Here is a 23,225-nt window from a genome sequence, read left to right as displayed (position 1 = left end):
TGTCTAATAAAAATGGCTACTTCTGATGAAAAGTAGCTAACACTCTTCTTTAATTAACTTTTTCGTTAGCATTTTTTAGAGCAGCCATTTTGAGGTCACAAAGAAAAGGAAAACTAACCAGCTAACCAGTTATCTATCTCCAGGCTTTTCATTAGGTGAGAAAGATAAGCACCTTTTCATTTAAGCCACCGTAGTCATTCCCAATAGATATGTAATGAGTTAATCTAACATTTCATAATGAAATATAATTTAGAAGGGCCAGGTTCAAAAATAAATTTCAGTCATCATATGATAAGCTTTATTAAACATGTTAACTCTGAACTTTATTCAGTAAGTCATACATATAAGAAAAATTACAAAAACATTTCTATATAAATACTTGAGAGCTTTAGTTCAAAAAAATCAAAGACACTAATTCAGATATAAGTATAAATTCACTGCCCAATTGTAAAATCAATGGAGTAACAGAAATCTCAAAGTAATAGCTGAATTCTAAGAACTACATAAATATACTATGCAAAAATGAGTACAAATATTCAGCAGCAAATCACTGTTGACAGCATTACTTTTACAATAGAAACATACTGCAGTAAGCCCAAATGTCCTAGCAAAGGCCTGGCACACAACAGGGGTTCACTAAATATTTGAGATGAAGTGAACCAGAGGCATTTGGTTGTGTATTTCTTTTTCTTTTTTTTTTTTTTTTTTTTTTGAGACAAGAGTCTCACTCTGTTGCCCTGGATGGAGTGCAGTGGCACGATCTCAGCTCACTGCAACCTCCACCTCCCAGGTTCAAGCGATTCTCCTGCCTCAGTATCCTGAGTAGCTGGGATTACAGGCACAGGCCACCACGCCCAGCTAATTTTTGTATTTTTAGTAGAGACAAGGTTTCACCATGTTGGCAGTCTCATCTCAAACTCCTGACCTCAGGGCATCTGCCTGCCTCAACCTTCAAAGTGCTGGGATTACAAGCCTGAGCCCCCATGCCCTGCTTGGTTGTATATTTCTGACATATGTTACAGAATGTCAGGCAGTCACTAAAACATGTTGTATACAGATGTTTAAATGTAGCAAACATCACTTGAGGTCAGGAGTTTGAGCCTGACCAACATGATGAAATCCCACCTCTACTAAAAATACAAAATTAGCTGGACGTGGTGGAGCACGCCTATAATACCAGCTACTTGGGAGGTTGAGGCAGGAGAATTGCTTGAATCTGAGAGGAGGAGGTTGCAATGAGCTGAGATTGCGCCATTGCACTCCAGCCTGGGCAAGAAGAGCGAAACTTTGTCTCAAAAAAAAGAAAAATAATAATAATATTGACAAAAATCATCAAACTTTTTCAGAACTCGGGAAATTAAAGAAGAGCATCCAATGATCCAAGCATTAAATCAAGAAAAATGGCTGAAATCTCAGTAAGTAGAGTGAGCTTTTGGAGCATATGAAATTAACTTATTCTCAGTCCTTCTCTCCAACTCTGTAGTAGGGATATATATCAAGAGCCACAAAATCACAGTACTCATGAAAAACAGCAGACTAGCAACAGGAAGGAGGAACAGAACAGCTTTGGAATTCCCCAAATCACCATCTCAGTAAACTGTTACTGTTAGAATGTCTTGAACACAGGCATTCAGAGCTTTTCTTTAAACGACCTCAGAGCTCATATAGATGCAAATAGCCTTTTTGCTAGGCATATTAAGGAAATAATCAGTTGCGACCATTTAACACTGCAGCTGACTAAAACAAAACTTCTTAAAACTTGGGAATGAAGTAACCACAGGGGCACTAAAAAGCTCCAACATGGCCGGGCGCGGTAGCTCAAGCCTGTAATCCCAGCACTTTGGGAGGCCGAGGCGGGTGGATCACGAGGTCAAGAGATCGAGACCATCCTGGTCAACATGGTGAAACCCCGTCTCCACTAAAACTACAAAAAATTAGCTGGGCATGGTGGTGCTTGCCTGTAATCCCAGCTACTCAGGAGGCTGAGGCAGGAGGATTGCCTGAACCCGGGAGGCAGAGGTTGCGGTGGGCCGAGATCGAGCCATTGCACTCCAGCCTGGGTAACAAGAGCGAAACTCCGTCTCAAAAAAAAAAAAAAAAAAAGCTCCAACATATTCCTGTAAAGTCAGAAAGCTATGGACACACATAGGCCTGGGCCCATAGTAAGCAAAGACCTGAGATAATAATCTACATCTCTGGCTGAATAGGATACTCAACAAAAGCAGGAAATGAAAGCTCAAGTAGAATTGGGCACTGCCTACGAGAGCTTTCAAGGTATAACGAAAACACACCCTGAGAACCTCTGCAAAGGCTAGGAGATTGATTGGTTCAAAGCATTTAAGTAAATTCCTGTTCAATCATTAATTGACCAGTAAGCTAACTCAGCAAAGACATCAATGGCCACCTATGACAAAGAATACATAATTCACAGAAAATTTTCAGGAAAGATGCTAAACAGGCAAAACCACAAATATACATATCAACACCACCACACCTTGAAGTAGGAAGATCTAATTTCCAGAGTTAATATATTATTCAAAATGTCCAGTTATAACAAAGAAAAATGAGACATGCAAAGAAACAAGAAATTATAGTCTGTATACCTAAAAAATGAAATTAATAAACACTGTTCCTGATAAAGACCAAACACTGGACTTACTAGACAAAGACTTTAAATCAGTGATTCTAAATATGCTCAAAGGGCTAAAGGAAATCATGTACAAAAAACAAAAGGAACCCCTGAGAAAGATGTTGCACCAAATAAACAAAATCAAGAGACAGAAATTACAAAAAAAAAAAAAATTAAAAATTTTGAGTTGAAAAGGGCAATAATGTAAATAATCATGTTCAATAATACACAGAGATCAAACCAAGTACGTTTTCCCACCATCATAGGGTGAAATTATAAACCACTAACAGAAGGGAATTTGAAAATTTCACAAATATGTGAAAAGTAAAACAATGTACTACTAAATAAACAATGGGTCAAAGAAAAAACTCACAAGAGAAATTAAAAAATACATTGAGATGAATGAATACAAAACCACAGAATATCAACACTTATGGGATGCAGATAAGTACTGTTTAGAGGCAAATTTATTTATTTATTTATTGTTTTCCTACATGGAGTCCGGCTCTGTCACTCGGGCTGGAATGCAGTGGCGCGATCTCAACTCACTGCAACTTCTGCCTTCTGGGTTCAAGCAATTCTGCCTCAGCCTCCTAAGTAGCTGGGATTACAGGCACATGCCAACAGCCTCGGCTAGTTTTTGTATTTTTAGTAGAGACAGGGTTTCACCATGTTGACCAGGCTGGTTTCGAGCTCCTGACCTCATGATCCACCTGCCTTGGCCTCCCAAAGTGCTGGGATTACAGGCGTGAGCCACCGCGCCCAACCTAGAGGCAAATTTATAATAGGAAATCCTTCTATTTTAAAAAGAAAAATGATCTCAAGTCAATAATTTAATCTTTCAGCTCAAGAAATTAGAAAAAATAAGAGAAAAATGAACCTAATCCAGCGAGAAAGAAGAAAATAATAAAGACTAAAAAAAAAATAAATAAAATGGAGAAGAAAAAAATAATTTTAAAAATAAATAAAACCAAAAGTTGATTTTTTTAAAAGACTAACAAAAATCAATAAACCTTTAGCTGGGCTGACCAAGAAAAAAAGGGATAAAGACACTCAAACTACTAAAACCAGGATGAAAAAAGGGACATTAACTTCAATCTTAGAGAAATAAAGAAGATTAAAATAAAATACCATGAACTAATATGTGCCAACAAATTAGATAATTAGATAATCTAGATGAAATAGACAAATTCCTGGAGAAACCCCAACTACCATAACTGACTGAAGAAGGAACAGAAACTCTGAAGAGGCTGAAATAGTAATCAAAAACATTTCCATAAAGAAAATCCCAGATCCAGCTAGCTTTACTGTTAAAATCTACCAAACATCTAAAGAATTAGTATTAATCCTTAAAAAAATAGAACAGGAAACACTTCCTAGCCCATCTTAGGAGTCCATTATTGGCACTGGTACCAACACCAGACAAATGTATCTCACCCACACATATAAACCAGCAAAATACAAAATGGATATCCATTATGTGTTCTGGATAAACCAATATCTGTTATGACCATCAATGTAAAAATACTCAATAAAATATCAGGAAATGAATGCAGTGGCATTTAAAAAGGATTATACATCATGACCAAGTAGGATTTATTCCAGATATTTTAGGTAGGTTCAAAATAAGAAAATCAATCAATGAAGTAGTACGTGTTAGTTAAATAAAAAACAAAAATCACATAATCATTTCAACAGATACAGAAAAAATATTAACAGTCTAAAAATTTTTCATGATAAAAGCACTCAAGAAATGAGGAATAGAAGGGACCTTTCCCAATCTGATGAAGGGAATCTTAAAAAAAAAAAAAAAAAAACCCACAGGTAAAAAATTTAATGATGAAAGATTAAAAGATTTTGCCCTAAGATCAGAAACAAGACAAGGATGTGCACTCGCATCCCTTATCTTCAACATTGTATTGGAATATCTATCCAGGAAAATTAGGCAAATAAAAGATTTAAAAGCCATCCATATTGAAAATGAAGAAGTAAACTGTTACTACATGCAAGTGACATAATATTCTATACAGAAACCTAAACAATTCATAAAAACCATTAAAGCTTAAACACGAGTTCAAGATTGCAGAATACAAGATCAATTTATAAGAATCAAATAAATTTCTTTATACTAGCAATGAACATTCTGATGATAAAATCAAGAAGCTCCATTTAACATAGTATTCAAAATAAAAGATGCAGAAAGAATTTTTTTAAAAGAATCAAAGACTAATGTATTAAAACTACAAAACCACATTAGAAGAAACTTTAAAAGGCCTATGACATCTAAAGCACAAGCAACAACAAAAAAATTAGATAAATGGGACTTAATCAAAATTAAAAAAAAGTCTTTGAGCTTCAAAGGATATTATCAAGAAACTGAAAACACCCATTCTCTGTTTTCCCCACAATAATAAGGACTGTATGATGTTACAGACTAATTTCTTTTTTCATTTCTATATTCTCACTGTTTGGCCCATTATAGAAACTCAATAAATGTTTATCAGATAATTGTATGATCCATGCAAGCATGCATGAACAAATACAACAACTATACTTGAATAAACCTGTGAGCCTTAGGTCTCTTTGGCTGCCTTTCAGGCTTGAAGATGATGCTGCCACATGACACATATCTGTACAGGTTAAACAGAGATCTAACACTCACTGTCAGTGTAGAAAATGAACTCTTGAGTGAGAATACTTGGTGTAAATCCCAGCCCTGCCATGTACTACACGTGTGACCTTGAATAAGCCACTTGGTGGCTCTCTGCATTATTTTGGTCATCTGTAAAATGAAGATAATAGCTGTATCTACCTGACAGAGTTGCTGTAAGGACTAAATGAGTTTTTATATATGCAAAGCACTTTGAACAGTGACAACATATAAGTTCTATATAATGTTAATCATTATTACTATTGCTACATATAATTTTAGAAACAAGGACAGTGTTATCTGTTTTTAGAGGAAAACTATCCACAAATAGTTTCGAGCAACTAAACATTTCTCTGTGTAAACTGATGACAATCAGAAGCTAAGAATACCCTATAATGCTTCTAAGATTACTTATAGAAAAGGTTTATTTGTTCCAACATTTGGGATAGAAACGCCTGAAGTTCAGTCTGATAACCACCTCCTACCAAAAGGTAGAATCTATGACAAAAAGCTTCCACACAATAAATAAAAGCCAGAAAAAAATTTAATATTTTAAAGAGAAAACAAGTATACAACAACTTAGTAAATAGTAATAGAAATTAATAATAGAATAAAATACCTATCTTTAAAAGTCTTAGTATACAAGGGAAAAAAATCCCATCTTAAAAAATATATCTAACAAAGTCCAACTAAAAACCACTGCTAAAAATAGCAGGCTGGCTCCCAATTATTCCTAATCCTAGTATCTAAGCCTTTGTGTAATCCCTGCCTACAATGAATAGGGCTGACTTGTATAATTAATAGAATATTGTATACGTGTGACTTCTGAGGCTGGGTCATAAAAAGCACTGTATTTTTTATGTTATTTGCTTGGATCACTTGCTCTAGAGGAAGCCACCTGCCATGTTGTGAGGACACTCAAAGCAGCTCAGTTGGAGAGGCCTATTGCTAATAACAGCTGGGGAGAAATTGAGGCTTCCTGCCAACAGCCATATGACTGAGCCATCTCAGAAGCAGGTCTTCCAGCCTCAGTAAATCCTTCAAAGGACTACAGATCCAGCTGACATCTCGAGTGCAGCTTCATAAGAGACCCAAAGGTAGCACCGCCCAGCTTAGCTGCTCCCATATTCCTAACCCATGGACTGTGAAATAATAAATGTTTAATCTTTTAAGCCACTAAGTTCTGAGGTAGTCTGTAACACAGCAAAGGATGACTAATACAGTAAGAGAGCAATTCCATGTGTCATCCAATCTGAATCATGATATACTTGAAAAGAGCTGCTAGGTCATATGGTAGAAAACATCTTTGCAAAATAAAAAGTAAATGACACATGAGTCCATAAAGGAGACTCCCACAGGTCTTATGTTGAACAAGCACCTACAGTTTTCTGTACAATTTTTATTATAAGGTTTGCAACCTAAATGTGCTCTTAACAACTTCCATAAAAGACACAAAAAAGTATCTTAAACAAAAAACAAAACTTCATTGATATATAAATTTGAGGGAGTACTTTGACTTTAAATGAAGTAAGTTTCTCTGGACCCACTTCTAAATGATTTCTTTCTTATTTCTATGAATCTACTTTTAGAAAATTTATTAATGGAGAATGTCAGGAAATGAGACATGGAATGCCATGTAGATTACTTTGCCCTCCTCCAACACAGATGTAAATAAGTTATCTCCACTAGCAGATAGAAGGACTGACTTAGTAAACTTTATATTTAGGTCTAAGTTTAACATATATGATGAGTTTCTCTCTAAAGAAAGCGAACAGCCGTACAAGGGCAGAACTACAGAACTTTTTCTTTTCAAAAGTTTTTATTTCTAATAAAAAATGAATATGACCAATGTACACAGCAAGACTTGTATAGACACTAGGAAATACTGATACCAAGGAAACATGGTACACCTGTGTGGGTAAAGACAGGCGTTAGAAAACTAGCATACACTACTGTTCCTGCCCTTAGGAAACACATTCTCCAGCAAAGTTCATCGCCACAAGCACGGCCACTCAGTAGGTTCACAGGCCCTTTGTAAGCATACACATGATCCTTAAGTCCATGGCCCTCTCCCAGAGGAACTACAGTATAGATTCGAAGTTTAAAAAAACAAGAAAAACCGTAAAGATACGATGAGCTGCAAAAGAAAGGCTTCTCAAAAACCCTAAAGTCCAAACAATGCAGTGCCTATATTCCATTACATATGTGTGTGTATGTGTGTGTGTGCATGCATACATATATCTCCAAACTCTGAATTCTTCAATCTTAAGAAAAATAAGCATTAAGCAAATTTTAAATCTTATAGTAAATAGAGAAGGGAATAAATGGTAATCCCACTGACATCCTGGGTCCTTAGATTGCCTTAAAATGTGAATGTAACTAGAAACTGAAGATGTGACAGGGTTAAAGAACTAGCCAACCCAGAGCCTAAGATACAGTTAGAAAAGAAAAGGCTTCAAAGTCAAACCACTTTTCAAAGAATTAAATCCTCTGAAATCTTTAGATGAAAGACATTTCATTCACTGAAAGATTCTATGCAGGTCCATTTACTGACTCTCCATACGATCCAACACATTATATAGAATCTCAAGGAAAAAGATGGTGAGCAGAAATGACATGTTTTATTACTCTAGGATTTTTAAGTGTACATATTGAAGGCTACCGATAATTAGCTACACAAAAACTTCACATAGAGTAAATAAAAATCATAAGAAAAACCACAAATAAGAAATTTTTTTAAAAAGTAGTTTAAGAAAGAAAGAAAATATCCAAAAATTTTAAAGCATACATAAGCCATATAAAACCAAATGGAAAGATTAAAGCAATATAATATTCACAAAAAATGGCAGTTGAGAAATAAAAATATAAAATGAATTATGACATACATGAGAAAGCAAAAAGTAAAACTTTTATTAAAGTTAAAAGTAAATTACTAAACAAGGCTGGATACGGTGGCTCACACCTATAATCCCAGCACTTTAGGCGGCTGAGATGGGCTGACTGCTTGAGCCCAGGAGTTCAAGATGTGCCTGGGCAACATGGTAAAATCTATCTCTACAAAAAATACCAAAGAAATTAGCTGAGCATGGTGGTATGCATCTGTAGTCCCAGCTACTGAGGAGGCTGAGGTGGGATAATCACCTGAGCCCAGGAAGTTGAGGCTGCAATGAGCTGAGACGGTGTTACTGCACTCCAGCCTGGGCAGAGAGAGTAACACACTGTTTCAAATATATATATAACAAAACAAAGGCACTGCTAACTAAGGCGATTTCAACTCTATCATTTTACCTCCAGTAACATTAGTGTGAAAGCACTTGCAAGCAATATTAGTTCCACTAATTGTAAATGGTTATCATACCATGTTCCACAGGGATCTAGGATATATCTCCCAGTGCTTTGGAGATATTATTGGTGGAAAAAAATGAGAAGCTAAATGGGCTGGTTCTGGAAGGCCTGCTCTTCTCAGTCAGAGTCATGCCTCTTTTATTTGTTTTATATTTTAGCATACTCCTTAAGATTGGTCTAAAACAGGAGTTTCCCAGCTCCTCCCCCACCCCAAATGCTTGAATAATCCCACTTCACAATGTTATAAACACTAATAACTATTTTGATAAAATGCAAACAGAATTCTTTGACAAATCAAATAGAAGAAACCATAATGACTATTCTTAATTTCTTACTATCATAATTTCTTCATTATTTATCTTCACTTCTAAATAGAATTTATTTATTGTATAAGATTATAAACTCATAAGGGTGTATGAGAATATAAACAGAGGGCAGGGCTACATGTACCTATTTCACAGCACCCTCAGCACAGTCCAACGATGATTTTGGTGTTGAGTGTGTGATTTAATTGTTCTCCTTGTATGGATCACAGGAAAGGGATAACAAGCATATATAGTACATCTACTCTTTCACAGAGTTCTCACTGAATGTACCAAATAATAAAAGCTTTTTGCTCCCACTGTGGCACATTTCAAAGTATGTCAGCCCATGTGCCTTTCTGTTTGTTCAAGAATTAATGCCTCTGAAAAAAAATGCTTCTCATCTTTGGGATATAAATTCTTCACAATTTTCCTAATAACAATAAGAACATGGTATTTGTCTTTTGAAAAACATGAAGAACCCTGCTGAGATCCTACAAATAAAAATAATATAATAGGATAAAAGTTTCTCTTTACTTTTGAAAGGTAAGTTACAAAATGCCATGATGTTAATTAAAAAAAGACAATAGTTGAGAAAATCTGCAAATGCTATTTTGCTTTCATTGTTACTAAAATTTTTTAAAAGTTAGATGTTTTTATTTTAGATGACCTAAAATAGAGCCTTCATGGGAGTCAAGTTTTACAATCTGTTATACATTGTGTTCATTTTAAAAGTGTGATGTATTGTAGATATAAAGATTTTTCTGACTGAACAGCCAACCTCTATTATCTGATTATATAAATGTAATAGGAATTTATTTTTCGGCAATCAAAAATAAGATGTGAAAACTAAAAAAAAGAAAAAATAGATATTTTCAGAGGTGAAATTGAATAGTAGAGAATTTCGGGATCATACCTCATCAGTGTTGTAGACAATCTGGAGTCCTGAGGAAATCATTTCCACAAGGTAAAGCAGATAGAGTGACACTGCATTTATCTGCAACAAACAGCAACAGTAAAAGGTTAAAGGAAGCAACCCAAACAAGTTATAACATTAATTAATTAAGGCTAAAATTACAAGTCATTTCCTCTAATAGTGTCATAAAACTATTTCCGTTCCTACTGTGAAATAAAGGTGTTGTGCATTTAGTTCATAATACAATCCCAGCTTTGCATGTAAAATCTAAATCCTCAAATTCACTGCAATGGATAATACTGGATTAGGGAAATGGCTTCAAATAAAACCATTAACAATTGTTTCTACATCATTTGTTTTCTTTACATGGCAAAAAGGACTTTGAAAAAAAAAGAATATATCATTTGATTTTTAAGATTTATTTTCAAGCGTTGGGTCTAAAGTCCTTCTACTTTGGAATAGTTTTGCCCCACAAGCAGTATAAATGTCTATCCATCTCAAATATATGTAAACAAAAAAAGTTATTTGGCAAGAAAGACATTATGATGATGCCAGTACACCAGAAACAATAGTCAGTGCATCTTGAAAACAGCCGTATATACAGTAAATACAGAATTTCTGTAAAAAACTGCAGGAACATATTAATGTTAATGGTATAGCATACATTTTAAAACATGTTTATGAATAAATTAGTTTTATGAACAAATGAGGTATTATTTTAGTGATTAAAAATCGATATTTTATGATCTAAACAACGACAACAACAAAAATACTAATATTCACTTTAACAAAAAGGACACTTACAGAATCCTGAATGGGACCTGTGAATTGTCTCAGGCAAAGAAGCAGGAAACACACATACCACAACAGGGACAACCCTTGTGTGGTTATTTCTGATGTCAACTTGACTGGATAAAGGGATACCTAGACAGCTGGAAAAGCACTATTGCTGGGTGCATCTGTGAGGATATTCCTGGAGGAAGTGGCATGTGAGCTGGCTGACTGAGGAAGATCTGCCCACAAAGTGGGCAGGCACCACCCAATTGACTGGGGGCCACCCAGATGGAACAAAAAGGCAGAGGAAGGGTGAATTCTTGTACTCATACGCCTTTCTTCTCCTGCTTTTGGACATCAGAACTTCAGGCTATCCAGCTTTTGTCTCCAGGGCTTCCTTCAGTGGCTCCGTGGGCTTTCGGGCTTTCATTCTCCAACAGAAAGTTAAACCACTGGCTTGTATGATTCTGAGGCTTTCAGATGTAGACCAAGACACATTAGCAGCATCCTTGCTTCTCCAGATTGCAGATGGCCTCTTGTGGGACTTCTCAGCCTCCCAAACCGTGTGGGTCAATTCCTCTAACCTCTTCTTCCCTCCCTCTCTCTCTCTCTCTGTCCTTCTCTCCATTCTATTGGTTCTGTCCCCTTGGAGAATACTGACCAATACACCTTGAAAACACAATGCTAAATTTAAAAAGCCAGTCACAAAAAGATCATGAATTATATGATTCCATGTATATGAAATGCCAAGAGTAGGCAAATCCACAGGGACAGAAAGACTGGTTGCTGCCTAAAGCTAGGGGGTTTTGGAGAATACAGGGAATACAAGGGGTTTTTTTTTGCACCCTAATGGGTACACGTTTCTTTGTGGAGTGATGACAATGTTCTAAAATTGGTAGTGATAATGGTTAAAAAACTTTGAATATACTAAAACCCATCAAATCATATATTTTAAATAGGTGGATTACATGTTATGTGAATTACCTTTCAATAAAACTGTTATTAAATAATAAGAAAAAAAAGGCAGTGAAAAACTTCACTCAGCCAGGAAACTGTAAACCTGAGTTAAAAACAAAGAGGAAGCAAGGTGTGATTTTGTTCCCACAGAATTCTAACATAGATCATTACCCTCTAACAGCCAGAGTGGTTATGTCTCCCATGACTCTCCTCTAGCCCAACTGAGTGACAGATGGAAAATTGGGGCAGAAAATTATTGGTGCCCCGGAAGCCTTGGGCAAAGCAGCCGAGGACCTGCCACTGCTGGAGGCCCGCTCAGGAACCAGGCTGATCCTGGGTGTCTCCTGACTTCCTGGCACTCAGAGTCCATTGGGTGTCAGGGTCTTGTCAAGGTCCAAGTGGGCCACACAGGAAGATGCAGTATTCTGGTTTTGGGTTTTTTAGACTTACACTAACTTTTTAGTGACTATTCTTAAAACATGGCTGCATGGTGAGAAGGGTTTCATCCCACCGCCAGGCTCCCCCAGATGTTCTCTTATAACACTGACACTAGCCTGTCAAAAATGACTTCAAAGAAATTTCATTCCTATGGGCAGCCTTTTACAGGAACACCTCTAAGAGCTCTCTGCTCTGACTTTTGAGATGCTTCTGTGAGAAAATGTCAGTACATGGCAAGTTGTAAGTGGCCTGCCACATAACAGGTTGACCAAAATTTATCTAAGGACAACTATGTGCGAAGCATTGAGCTGAATTCTGTGATACAAAAATAAATGAGCTGTTATCTTCTGAAAAACCCTATTTCTGATAGCAGACATATTTATCAAGGCAAAGCACATAAAATCTGATTATGTTATAGTTATAAGGTTAAGGTTGAGAAACTACATATTCATAAAACACTAATTCTCCAAGGAACTGTTTACAAATAAGTACAAGAGTTTCTGCTGCATAGAAATGAGAGTACTGCACTTTCTGTGTTTAGAGAAGACATACTAAAGTAAGACATTTCAGATCTCTAGAGAGGGACTATAAAAAGGAGATACTCTTAATTTAGTAAGGAATATATGAATAGTAAGTATTCTATCCCAAAGACAGAGAATCAAATCACGAGCAGAAAATCGATTAAAGATAAATAGAATATATTTGTATCCTAGAAACAAGATAACAAAGTATCCAGCTAAAAAACAATACACAGATGTGAGAGGGGGAAAAAATGAAAACAAAATATAAACATCATAGTGTGTTCTAATCATAGGTATAAAACTTATAAGACAAAATTTATGAACTTCAAAAATACCTTTTGGAATTACATTTCAGTGGCGTTTTCTAGCTTTATTAAGAAATGAACTGCTAGTTGGGCATGGCGGCTCACGTCTATAATCCCGGCACTTTGGGAGGCTGAGGTGGGTGGATCACAACATCAGGAGATAGAGACCAACCTGGCTAATACGGTGAAACCCTCTCTCTTCTAAAAATACAAAAATTAGCCAGGCATGGTGGCATGCTCCTGGAGTCCCAACTACTCAGGAGGCTGAAGCAGGAGAAATCACTTGAACTCAGGAGGCAGGGTTGCAGTGAGCCGAGATTGTACCACTGCACTCCAGCCTGGGTGACAGAGTGAGATGAGACTCCATCTCAAAAAAAAAAAGAAATGAACTGCTGTGTAACAAAACTAATTTGCTATTACACCACTGTCAACTGTCTTTTTTCCCCTAGTTCCTAAATGTTGAAATTCTTCTAAATTTAATAACATATACAAACTTTTGTCACCAAATGAATTGTAGGCTTCCTTCTTTTGCACAGAAATAATATTGTGATCTATCCATATACCCTTTTTGCTTGAGGACCAAGAATTCAATTGGATTTAATGTTGAATTGCAGCAATTAACTCAGCCCTGGCGGCTGGCATGTCACTTTCTTCTCCATTTCAGGGTTGATTTTATACCTCTATTTTGAACAATTTATAAAATCTAATTTAAAAATTATTTTTAAACAGCCTCAAATCTTCTATGACAGGGCTCTCCCACCGCTGGGCCACAGATTGCCACCGGTTCATGTTCTGTTAGAAACTGGGCTGCACAGCAGGAGGTGAGTGGTAGTGAGTGAGCATTACTGCCTGAGCTCTGCTTCCTGTCACATCAGCAGTGGCCTTAGATTCTCATAGGAGCACAAACCCTATTGTGAGCTGCATATGCTAGAGATCCAAGTTGTGTCCTCCTTATGAGAATCTAATGCCTAATGATCTGAGGTGGAACAGTTTCATCCCCAGCCCATCCAGCCCCTCTGCCATCTGTGGAAAAATTGTTTTCCACAAAATGGTCCCTGGTGCCAAAAAGGTTGGGGATCACTGTTTTATGCTATAGAATACAAGGAGAATAAAATTTATAATCTCTTTTTACCTGAAGATGACCATATTCCTCATACGAGAGCAATTCATCTCCTGTATGCACATTGAAAACAGAGTGAAGACATGTTGTTGGGCGTGGATCCTGCTTAAATTGCTGGACCTATGATGAAATATAAAAGTTAAACAACATCTGTAATTCACAAACTCACCCAAGACTATAGATTATAAACTATTTCTCATGACACTTTTCAATGAACAAAGCTAAGGCAGAGGACGAACAAAGCAGGAACGTTACCTTTTCTAAAGAAAGAATACAAAAGGTTTGTAACATCTAACTTAACAGAGTTAACATGATTCTCAATTGATGTTTTACATGCATAGCAACTTAGGTGTAGTATAGAGCAGATTACTGTAGTAACAATGGCTTTTGCGGTGTTTTGCATTTTATTTTATTTTAGAGTAAAATTCTGCTTTATGTTGTGAGACAGGATTTCAGTGATTGTATTACACTATGCTATTATTTGGAAATGCCTACATAACACTCATAATGAAAAAGTATCGCAGGCCAATTCTAGTTCAATAAGTGTTCAAAATTCAAATATGATTTCTTTCTCTAAGGCTCACAAATTTTAATGTATGCTACTGTTAACATGCTTTCATTTCCCCTTCCACATATACTGTACTCTCATTACTAAGGCATTAATTCTAAGAGAACATAGGCCACACCATTATTTATTAGCTAGACATTAAATTTTACCATTTTAAAATAAGTAAATACCAAAATAATCCAACAGAAAAACTCTGGGGACCAAAAAACCCACCCACCTCTTTAGGGCCTGTTCAATTCAACATGGCAAACATTTACAGATGCCAAATACCTGACAAGTGCCGTGATAATTCCTGGGAGTCTGAGATAAATAGGAACAAAAACCAAAATGAATTGAAAGATATATAGCCCTAGGTAAAGGCAATGATTTACTTCTCTTTTAAAGAGAAATAAGAGACATAAATGATGATAATACCTAAGTGGTTGCAATCTTGCCTTGTTTCAGTTCACTGCAAAACTACATAGAACTGTGTTTTCTTCTCCATCTTTAAAAATTCTTCCTATCCTTAAAATACCATCTTAAAAAAATCTTCTTTATATGTTTTGAACCCTCACCAAAATTCCTTCCTCTGGACTCCCACAACAGTGTAGTTGTCACTCAATTGTTTTTCCTGTTTTGTACTTTTACTAGTTGTGTGTATCTTCCTGTGATATTGTATAATAAACATTTGGTCTACCTTCCTAGTTCTGGGCACAGGGCTCCAAGAACCCTTAGAATTTATTGAGCAACAAGGGCAAAAAGAACATCTTTTGTTCATATAAGTCTTTTTCAACCATACCTGAATTTTTGCTAATAATGTGACTCTTGATAGGTCCCTGGATAGCTTCAAGATGGGGGACTGATTGACAGAGGAACCAACCAAGTGATTATAGGGTTGGAACTTTCACCTCCTTATTCCCACACCTTACTTCAGGGGAAGTGTAGAAAGGGAAAGCTGGCAATTGAGTCAGTCACCAATAGCCAGTGATTTAATCAATCATGCCTATATCACATGATTGCTATAAGAACCCTAGATGATGCTGTCTGGAGGGCTTCTGGGTCACTGAACACATCTGCATGCCAGGAGGGTGGTGCACCCCAGACTCCATGGGGAAAAATGCTCCTGTGCTTGGGAACTTCTGCACCTTCTACCACTTTATCTGGTGTTTGATTATGTAGAAAATAAAAATAAATAAAAGATCCTCTTCAAAGCTTTCCTCTCAGTTCATTATAAATAATAGCTTCTTTAAAAGTTAATTTACTCTAGACCTTTTGCTAATACTCCTCAATAGCTGTTAGTTATAATAAAGAAATAAGCATATCCAGTGTTCTTAGTTTTTACACTTCAATCTAGATATTTGCCCTGACATGCTTGTACAAGCCCAGGCAAGTCTTAGATCATAGCTTATTCCTCTTATTCCTCTTCCTTATTTGGAAGTAGTTTTGCCTCTCTAAGACTTCCCCAAGTTACTTCCTTTTTTCCTTTGTTCTCCTCCGCCTTTACCTGTTTAGGAAAGTTTTAAGCTGTTAGCCAACCGGGTGCAGCCTAGCCTGTGAGGTCCAGTTCCAGGCAATGGAATCAGAACACAGTAGTAGAGCGGACGTGTTAGATATAAATGGATATAAATGGTGCTGTGTCCTTTGTTCAGTTTATTCTCCTGGCAAACTGCTGGCGAGTGTACCCTTTCTGCAGAAAGTAAAGTTGCCTTGCTGAGAGAAAATTTATATTCAAGTGCTACTTGTTTTGTGGCACCAAAAATTTACATGTAACAGTTTATATCCTTAAAAACAAACTGGTAATAGTAAATAAAGTGCCTCCCAAGTTCTGTGAGCTGTTGAAGGCAAATTATTGAAGCTGAGGAATTATTGTAGCCAGGTCAGAGAGAATTGTGTTACCCACTACTTATAATTGGTGTCTGAAGTGGGGGGTAGTCTTGTGGGACTGAGTCTTAACCTATAAGATCTGTTTTAACTTCAGGTCACTACTGGAAGAATTGCAATAAGCTGTATAATTATCCAGTCGGTGTCTCAAATTTGAGAACTGCTTGGTGGTGGAAAATGTGTCAGAAGTGTTGAGAGTAGACAAAGCTTTCCTGTAGAGTCCCACCGGCTTGTAAGCTTCCAGAAGCTATGCTGTCCAACATGGTAGCAGCTAGCTACATGGACTAATTAAAATTAAATTACTATTAATTAAAATTAAATAAAATTAAAAATTAAGCTCCTCAGTCACAATGACCACATTTCATGAATTCAATAGCCATGTGTCACTATGGGTACTGTATTGCTCAAAAGTAATATGGAACATTTCTATCATCATAAAAAGTTCTATTGGGTACTGCATTGCTCAAAAGTAATAAGGAACATTTCTATCATCATAAAAAGTTCTACTGGGCAATATTGTTCTAGAGAGATGTTACATATTTACTATCTCCAATAGCCCTACACAAACAAATACAGCCCTCCCTATGATTAAAGAACCTAATCAACAAAATAAAAGTCTGAACCTATCAGTACGTAATCAGGATATCAAGATCTAAAAAGTGGGTACAGTTAGGCATGTATGTTCTCCATTAATAAAGTGACGAAGCCATCTGGTGTTCAGAGAAGACAGCTATCCCTTCGCAATATCTGAAACTGCTGGCAGTATTAGGAACCTACACAAATAGAAATCCATGTGGTCACTCTTTTATTATCTCAAAGTCCTAAATATTATTCTGATTGCCTATAAAAAAATAGGCAAAGTTGAAGCAAAACACATTTTAACCACTTGATATAGCTCTAAAAGGATAAGGTTTTATCACTTTAATAAAGTAACGGCTGCAGTTAACAAGGTAGTGTTTGTCATTTGTCTTGAAGACATGCAAAGATCCAGTAAGACAATTTATATTCAATCACTATGTCAGGGGAAAAGCAACTGCTAAATGATTAAAGATGCTCAAATGGGGGATTATGTAAGTACATTTTGAGTTTTAAAGCCATTAAAAGACAAGTAATTTAAATTTTCAGAAAAAAATTAGGTCCAAAGTATAAGCTTTGAAGATTAATGGGGCATGCTGTATGTCAATTACAAAGAAAAAGTTCTCTTGAAAGAAGTCAAAAACAAGAGGATGCTAATTAGTATTTTATACGACTCTGACATCTGGTAAGTAAAAATAAAGATAATAATTAAAGCAAAATTTTCTAGACTAAAATAAATCTAGAAAAATGCCTCGTCCACTTGTATTTTGCTTAGATTTTTTGTGAAAACTTTTATAATTGGGAATAAACAGTTTATCATTTGGGAAAAGGTAATTGAGTATTTTGTCATCCATTTTTAACTCATAGCCTTAAAACATGCCTTTAAAGGGAAAAAAAACCTTCTCATAAGGGAATCCTGGAAAAATAAGTTTTATAAAATTTTAATGATTTCTTGTTAATTAGAAACAATTTAGCATTTTAAATAAAAAAATTAAGTAGATAATTAGATACAGAAAAATTTATAGCCTATTATAAAGCAAATGTCTACTCTCCAAACTAAATGCAGATTGAATCAGCTCTAAAAACTCTGAATGCCTCTCTGTACGCAGAATTATAAAAGAGAATAAATAAGAGAATAGGTATGTGCACACTAAGAGGTAAAACATAGCTGACACTAATACGCAGGCATTAGGTAAGTGTCAAGACAATAAAACACAGAAAACAGACTGCTCTAAATTCTGTAAATAAATCAAGAAAAGTCTATGTATTCACTCAAATTCATAATAAACTTAAAATATCTCTTAGCTGGTATTTTTAGAAAATACATCAGGAAGTGTGTTTTATGATGAGAAATCAATAGAAGTGGAGAAGGGATACTGTCTAGGTCATGATTTTACTTCAAAAGACAAAGAACATGAGACTAGAGGTCAAGCAGTGAATGAACAACACAAACGTGCTTTGCTTTAGTTTTAAGGAAGGACCAAGAGAGAAATATGTCACATTTTACGATACGTTCATATTCCCTCTTGCAAGAGTATTGTAAAAGAAATGGCCAAGAGTGGAGGAAAAGAAAGGCAAACACCAATAAGGTGTGAAGGTATGGTGGAAGACTTTGAGCTGAGTGCATGCTTCAGTCTCCCTGTGTCAGTCCCTCACACTTATATGCACTAGAATAATATTCTCCTTACAATTCACATTTACATTAATGGTCTATATCATAGCTACATAGGATTCTTTATAATTTAAAGAATTTAAGATAGTTTAACTCAGCCAGGCCTGGTGGCTCATGCATGTAATCCTAGCACTTTGGGAGGCTGAGGAGGAGGATTCTTGAGCCCAGGAGTTCAAGACCAGCTTGGGCAATATAGTGAGACCTTGTCTCTATTTTTCCAGCAACTACAAAGTCGACAGGTGGATAAATCCTTAAACATGGGAAGAAACCGGCACAAAAAGGATGAAAACACCCGAAACCAGAACACCTCTCCTCCTAAAAGGGATCACAACTCCTCACCAGCAAGGGAACAAGGTTGGAGGGAGAACGAGTGTGATGAAATGACAGAATCAGACTTCAGAAGGTGGGTAGTAAGAAACTTCTGTGAACTTAAAGAACATGTTCTAACCAAATGCAAAGAAACTAAGAATCTTGAAAAAAGATTTGACGAAATGCTAACGAGAATGGACAAAATAGAAAGGAATATAAGTGAATTGATGGAGCTGAAAAACGCAGCACGAGAACTTCGTGAAGCATGCACAAGTATCAACAGCCGAATTGACCAAGCAGAAGAAAGGATATCAGAGGTCGAAGATCAACTCAATGAAATAAAACGGGAAGGCAAGACTGGAGAAAAAAGAGTAAAAAGGAATGAACAAAGTCTCCAAGAAATGTGGGACTATGTGAAAAGACCTAATCTACGTCTGATAGGCGTACCCGAATGCGACGAAGAAAATAAATCCAAGCTGGAAAATACTCTTCAGGATATTATCCAGGAAAACTTCCCCAACCTAGCAAGGCAGGCAAACATTCAAGTCCAGCAAATACAGAGAACACCACAAAGATATTCGTCAAGAAGAGCAACCCCAAGGCACATAATCGTCAGATTCACCAGGGTTGAAATGAAGGAGAAAATACTAAGGGCAGCCAGAGAGAAAGGTCGGGTTACCCACAAAGGGAAGCCCATCAGACTCACAGCAGATCTCTCAGCAGAAACCCTACAAGCCAGAAGAGAGTGGGGGCCAATATTCAACATCCTTAAAGAAAAGAACTTTCAACCCAGAATCTCCTATCCAGCCAAACTAAGCTTCATAAGTGAAGGAAAAATAAAATCCTTTGGGAACATGCAAGTACTCAGAGATTTCGTCACCACCAGGCCACCTCTACAAGAGCTCCTGAAAGAGGCTCTACACATGTAAAGGAACAACGAGTACCAGCTCAACTAAAGGGCAAAACAGCCAGCTAGCACCAAAATGGCAGTATCAAATTCACACATAACAATATTAACCCTAAATGTAAATGGACTAAATGCCCCAATCAAAAGACACAGACTGGCAAATTGGATAAAAAGACAAAACCCATCCATGTGCTGTATCCAGGAAACCCATCGCACATGCAAGGATACATAAAGGCTCAAAATAAAGGGATGGAGGAAGATTTACCAAGCAAATGGAGAGCAAAAGAAAGCAGGAGTTGCAATTCTCTTCTCTGATAAATTAGACTTTAAAGCAACAAAGATCATAAGAGACAAAGAGGGACATTACATAATGGTAAAAGGATCAATGCAACAAGAGGAGCTAACGATCCTAAATATATACGCACCCAATACAGGAGCACCCAGATACATAAGGCAAGTTCTTAATGACTTACAAAGAGACTTAGACTCCCACACAATAATAGTGGGAGACTTTAACACCCCATTGTCAACATTAGACAGATCAACTAGACAGAAAATTAACAAGGATATCCAGGACTTGAACTCAGACCTGGACCAAGCAAACCTAATAGACATTTACAGAACTCTCCACCCCAAATCCACAGAATATACATTCTTCTCAGCACCACATCACACCTACTCTAAAATTGACCACATAATTGGGAGTAAATCACTCCTCAGCAAATGCAAAAGAACGGAAATCGTAACAAACAGTCTCTCAGACCACAGTGCAATCAAGTTACAACTCAGAATTCAAAAACCAACCCAGAACCGCACAGCTTCATGGAAACTGAACAACTTGCTCTTGAATGTTGACTGGATAAACAATGAAATGAAGACAGAAATAAAGATGTTCTTCGAAACCAACGAGAATGAAGACACAACATACCAGAATCTCTGGGACACATTTAAAGCAGTCTCTAGAGGAAAATATATAGCAATAAGTGCCCACATGAGAAGCAAGGAGAGATCAAAAATTGACACCCTATCGTCAAAACTGAAAGAGCTAGAGGAGCAAGATCAAAAAAACTCAAAGTCTAGCAGAAGACAAGAAATAGCTAAGATCAGAGCAGAACTGAAGGAGATAGAGACACAAAAAACCCTTCAAAAAATCAATAAATCCAGGAGCTGGTTTTTTGAAAAGATCAACAAAATAGACAGACCACTAGCCAGATTAATAAAAAAGAAAAGAGAGAATAACCAAATAGATGCAATAAAAAACGATAAAGGGGATATCACCACAGATTCCACAGAAATTCAAACCATCATCAGAGATTATTACAAACAACTCTATGCACACAAACTAATAAACCTGGAAGAAATGGATAAATTCCTGGACACTTGCCTCCTGCCAAGCCTAAACCAGGAAGAAGCCGAAACCCTGAGCAGACCCATAACAAGGTCTGAAGTTGAGGCAGCAATTAAGAGCTTACCACCCAAAAAAAGCCCAGGTCCAGATGGGTTCACAGCTGAATTCTACCAGACATACAAAGAGGAGCTGGTACCATTTCTTCTGAAACTATTCCAAACAATACAAAAAGAGGGAATTCTTCCCAAATCATTTTATGAGACCAACATCATCCTGATTCCAAAACCTGGCAGTGACACAACAAGAAAAGAAAACTTCAGGCCAATATCCATGATGAACATAGATGCAAAAATCTTCAATAAAATACTGACAAGCCGATTGCAACAGCACATCAAAAAGCTTATCCACCATGATCAAGTAGGCTTCATCCCGGGGATGCAAGGCTGGTTCAACATACGCAAGTCTATAAACGTAATTCACCACATAAACAGAACCAAAGACAAAAACCACATGATTATCTCAATGGATGCAGGGAAGGCCTTTGACAAAATTCAACAGCCCTTTATGCTAAAAACCCTCAATAAGCTATGTATCGATGGAACGTATCTCAAAATAATAAAAGCTATTTATGACAAACCAACAGCCAATATCATACTGAATGGGCAAAAACTGGAAGCATTCCCCTTGAAATGTGGCACCAGACAAGGATGCCCGCTCTCACCACTGCTATTCAATATAGTATTAGAAGTTCTAGCCAGAGCAATCAGGCAAGAAAAAGAAATAAAGGGCATTCAAATAGGAAAGGAGGAAGTCAAATTGTCTCTATTTGCAGACTACATCATTGTATATCTAGAAGACCCCATCGTCTCAGCCCCAAACCTCCTGAAACTGATAAGCAAGTTCAGCAAAGTCTCAGGATACAAAATCAATGTGCAAAAATCACATACACCAATAACAGACTTAAAGAGAGCCAAATCAAGAACACACTTCCATTCACAATTGTCACAAAGAGAATAAAATACCTAGGAATACAACTAACAAGGAATGTAAAGGACCTCTTCAAGGAGAACTACAAGCCACTGCTCAACGAAATAAGAGAGGACACAAACAGATGGAGAAACATTCCATGTTCATGGTTAGGAAGAATCAATATCGTGAAAATGGCCATACTGCCCAAAGTAATTTACAGATTCAATGCTATCCCCATCAAGCTACCAATGACCTTCTTCGCAGAACTGGAAAAAACCACCTTAAACTTCATATGGAACCAAAAGAGAGCCCGCATAGCCAAGTCAGTTCTAAGCAAAAAGAACAAACTGGGGGGCATCACACTACTGGAATTCAAACTATACTACAAGGCTACAGTAATCAAAACAGCATGGTACTGGTACCAAAACAGAGATGTAGACCAATGGAACAGAACAGAGGTCTTGGAGGCAACACAACATATCTACAACCATCTGATCTTTGACAAACTAGACAAAAACAAGCAATGGGGAAAGGATTCCCTTTTCAATAAATGGTGTTGGGAAAGCTGGCTAGCCATGTGCAGAAAGCAGAAACTGGACCCCTTCCTGACACCTTACACTAAAATTAACTCCAGATGGATTAAAGACTTAAACATAAGACCTAACACCATAAAAACCCTAGAAGAAAATCTAGGCAAAACCATTCAGGACGTAGGTGTAGGCAAGGACTTCATGACCAAAACACCAAAAGCATTGACAACAAAAGCCAAAATAGACAAATGGGACCTAATCAAACTCCACAGCTTCTGCACAGCAAAAGAAACAATCATTAGAGTGAATCGGCAACCAACAGATTGGGAAAAAATTTCTGCAGTTTACCCATCTTACAAAGGGCTGATATCCAGAATTTACAAAGAACTAAAACAGATTTACAAGAAAAAAACTAACAAGCCCATTCAAAAGTGGGCAAAGGATATGAACAGACACTTTACAAAAGAAGACATACGTGAGGCCAACAAACATATGAAAATATGCTCATCATCACTGGTCATCAGAGAAA

At 36.7% G+C, this 23,225-nt stretch overlaps 1 protein-coding gene across 10 annotated transcripts in view; it reads right to left on the bottom strand.

Moving 5' to 3' along the window:
* The window catches only part of PHKB (phosphorylase kinase regulatory subunit beta), a 240,712-nt gene that overhangs the window by 165,921 nt on the left and 51,566 nt on the right, over nt 1–23,225 (bottom strand). For all 10 annotated transcript variants that reach the window (XM_032255593.1, XM_032255595.1, XM_032255596.1 and 7 more), the window contains 2 exons: nt 13,970–14,077; nt 9,843–9,923 (listed from right to left, as the gene is read on the bottom strand). In XM_032255593.1, the coding sequence (XP_032111484.1) occupies nt 9,843–9,923; nt 13,970–14,077 (189 nt within the window). The remainder of the gene's footprint in view (nt 1–9,842; nt 9,924–13,969; nt 14,078–23,225) is intronic.

Source organism: Sapajus apella, unplaced genomic scaffold, assembly GCF_009761245.1.
Source record: "Sapajus apella isolate SASKATOON/1434 unplaced genomic scaffold, GSC_monkey_1.0 scaffold90, whole genome shotgun sequence".
NCBI lineage: Eukaryota > Metazoa > Chordata > Mammalia > Primates > Cebidae > Sapajus > Sapajus apella.
The sequence above is the reverse complement of the archived record's forward strand: the minus strand, read 5'-3'. Positions and strand labels throughout refer to the sequence as shown.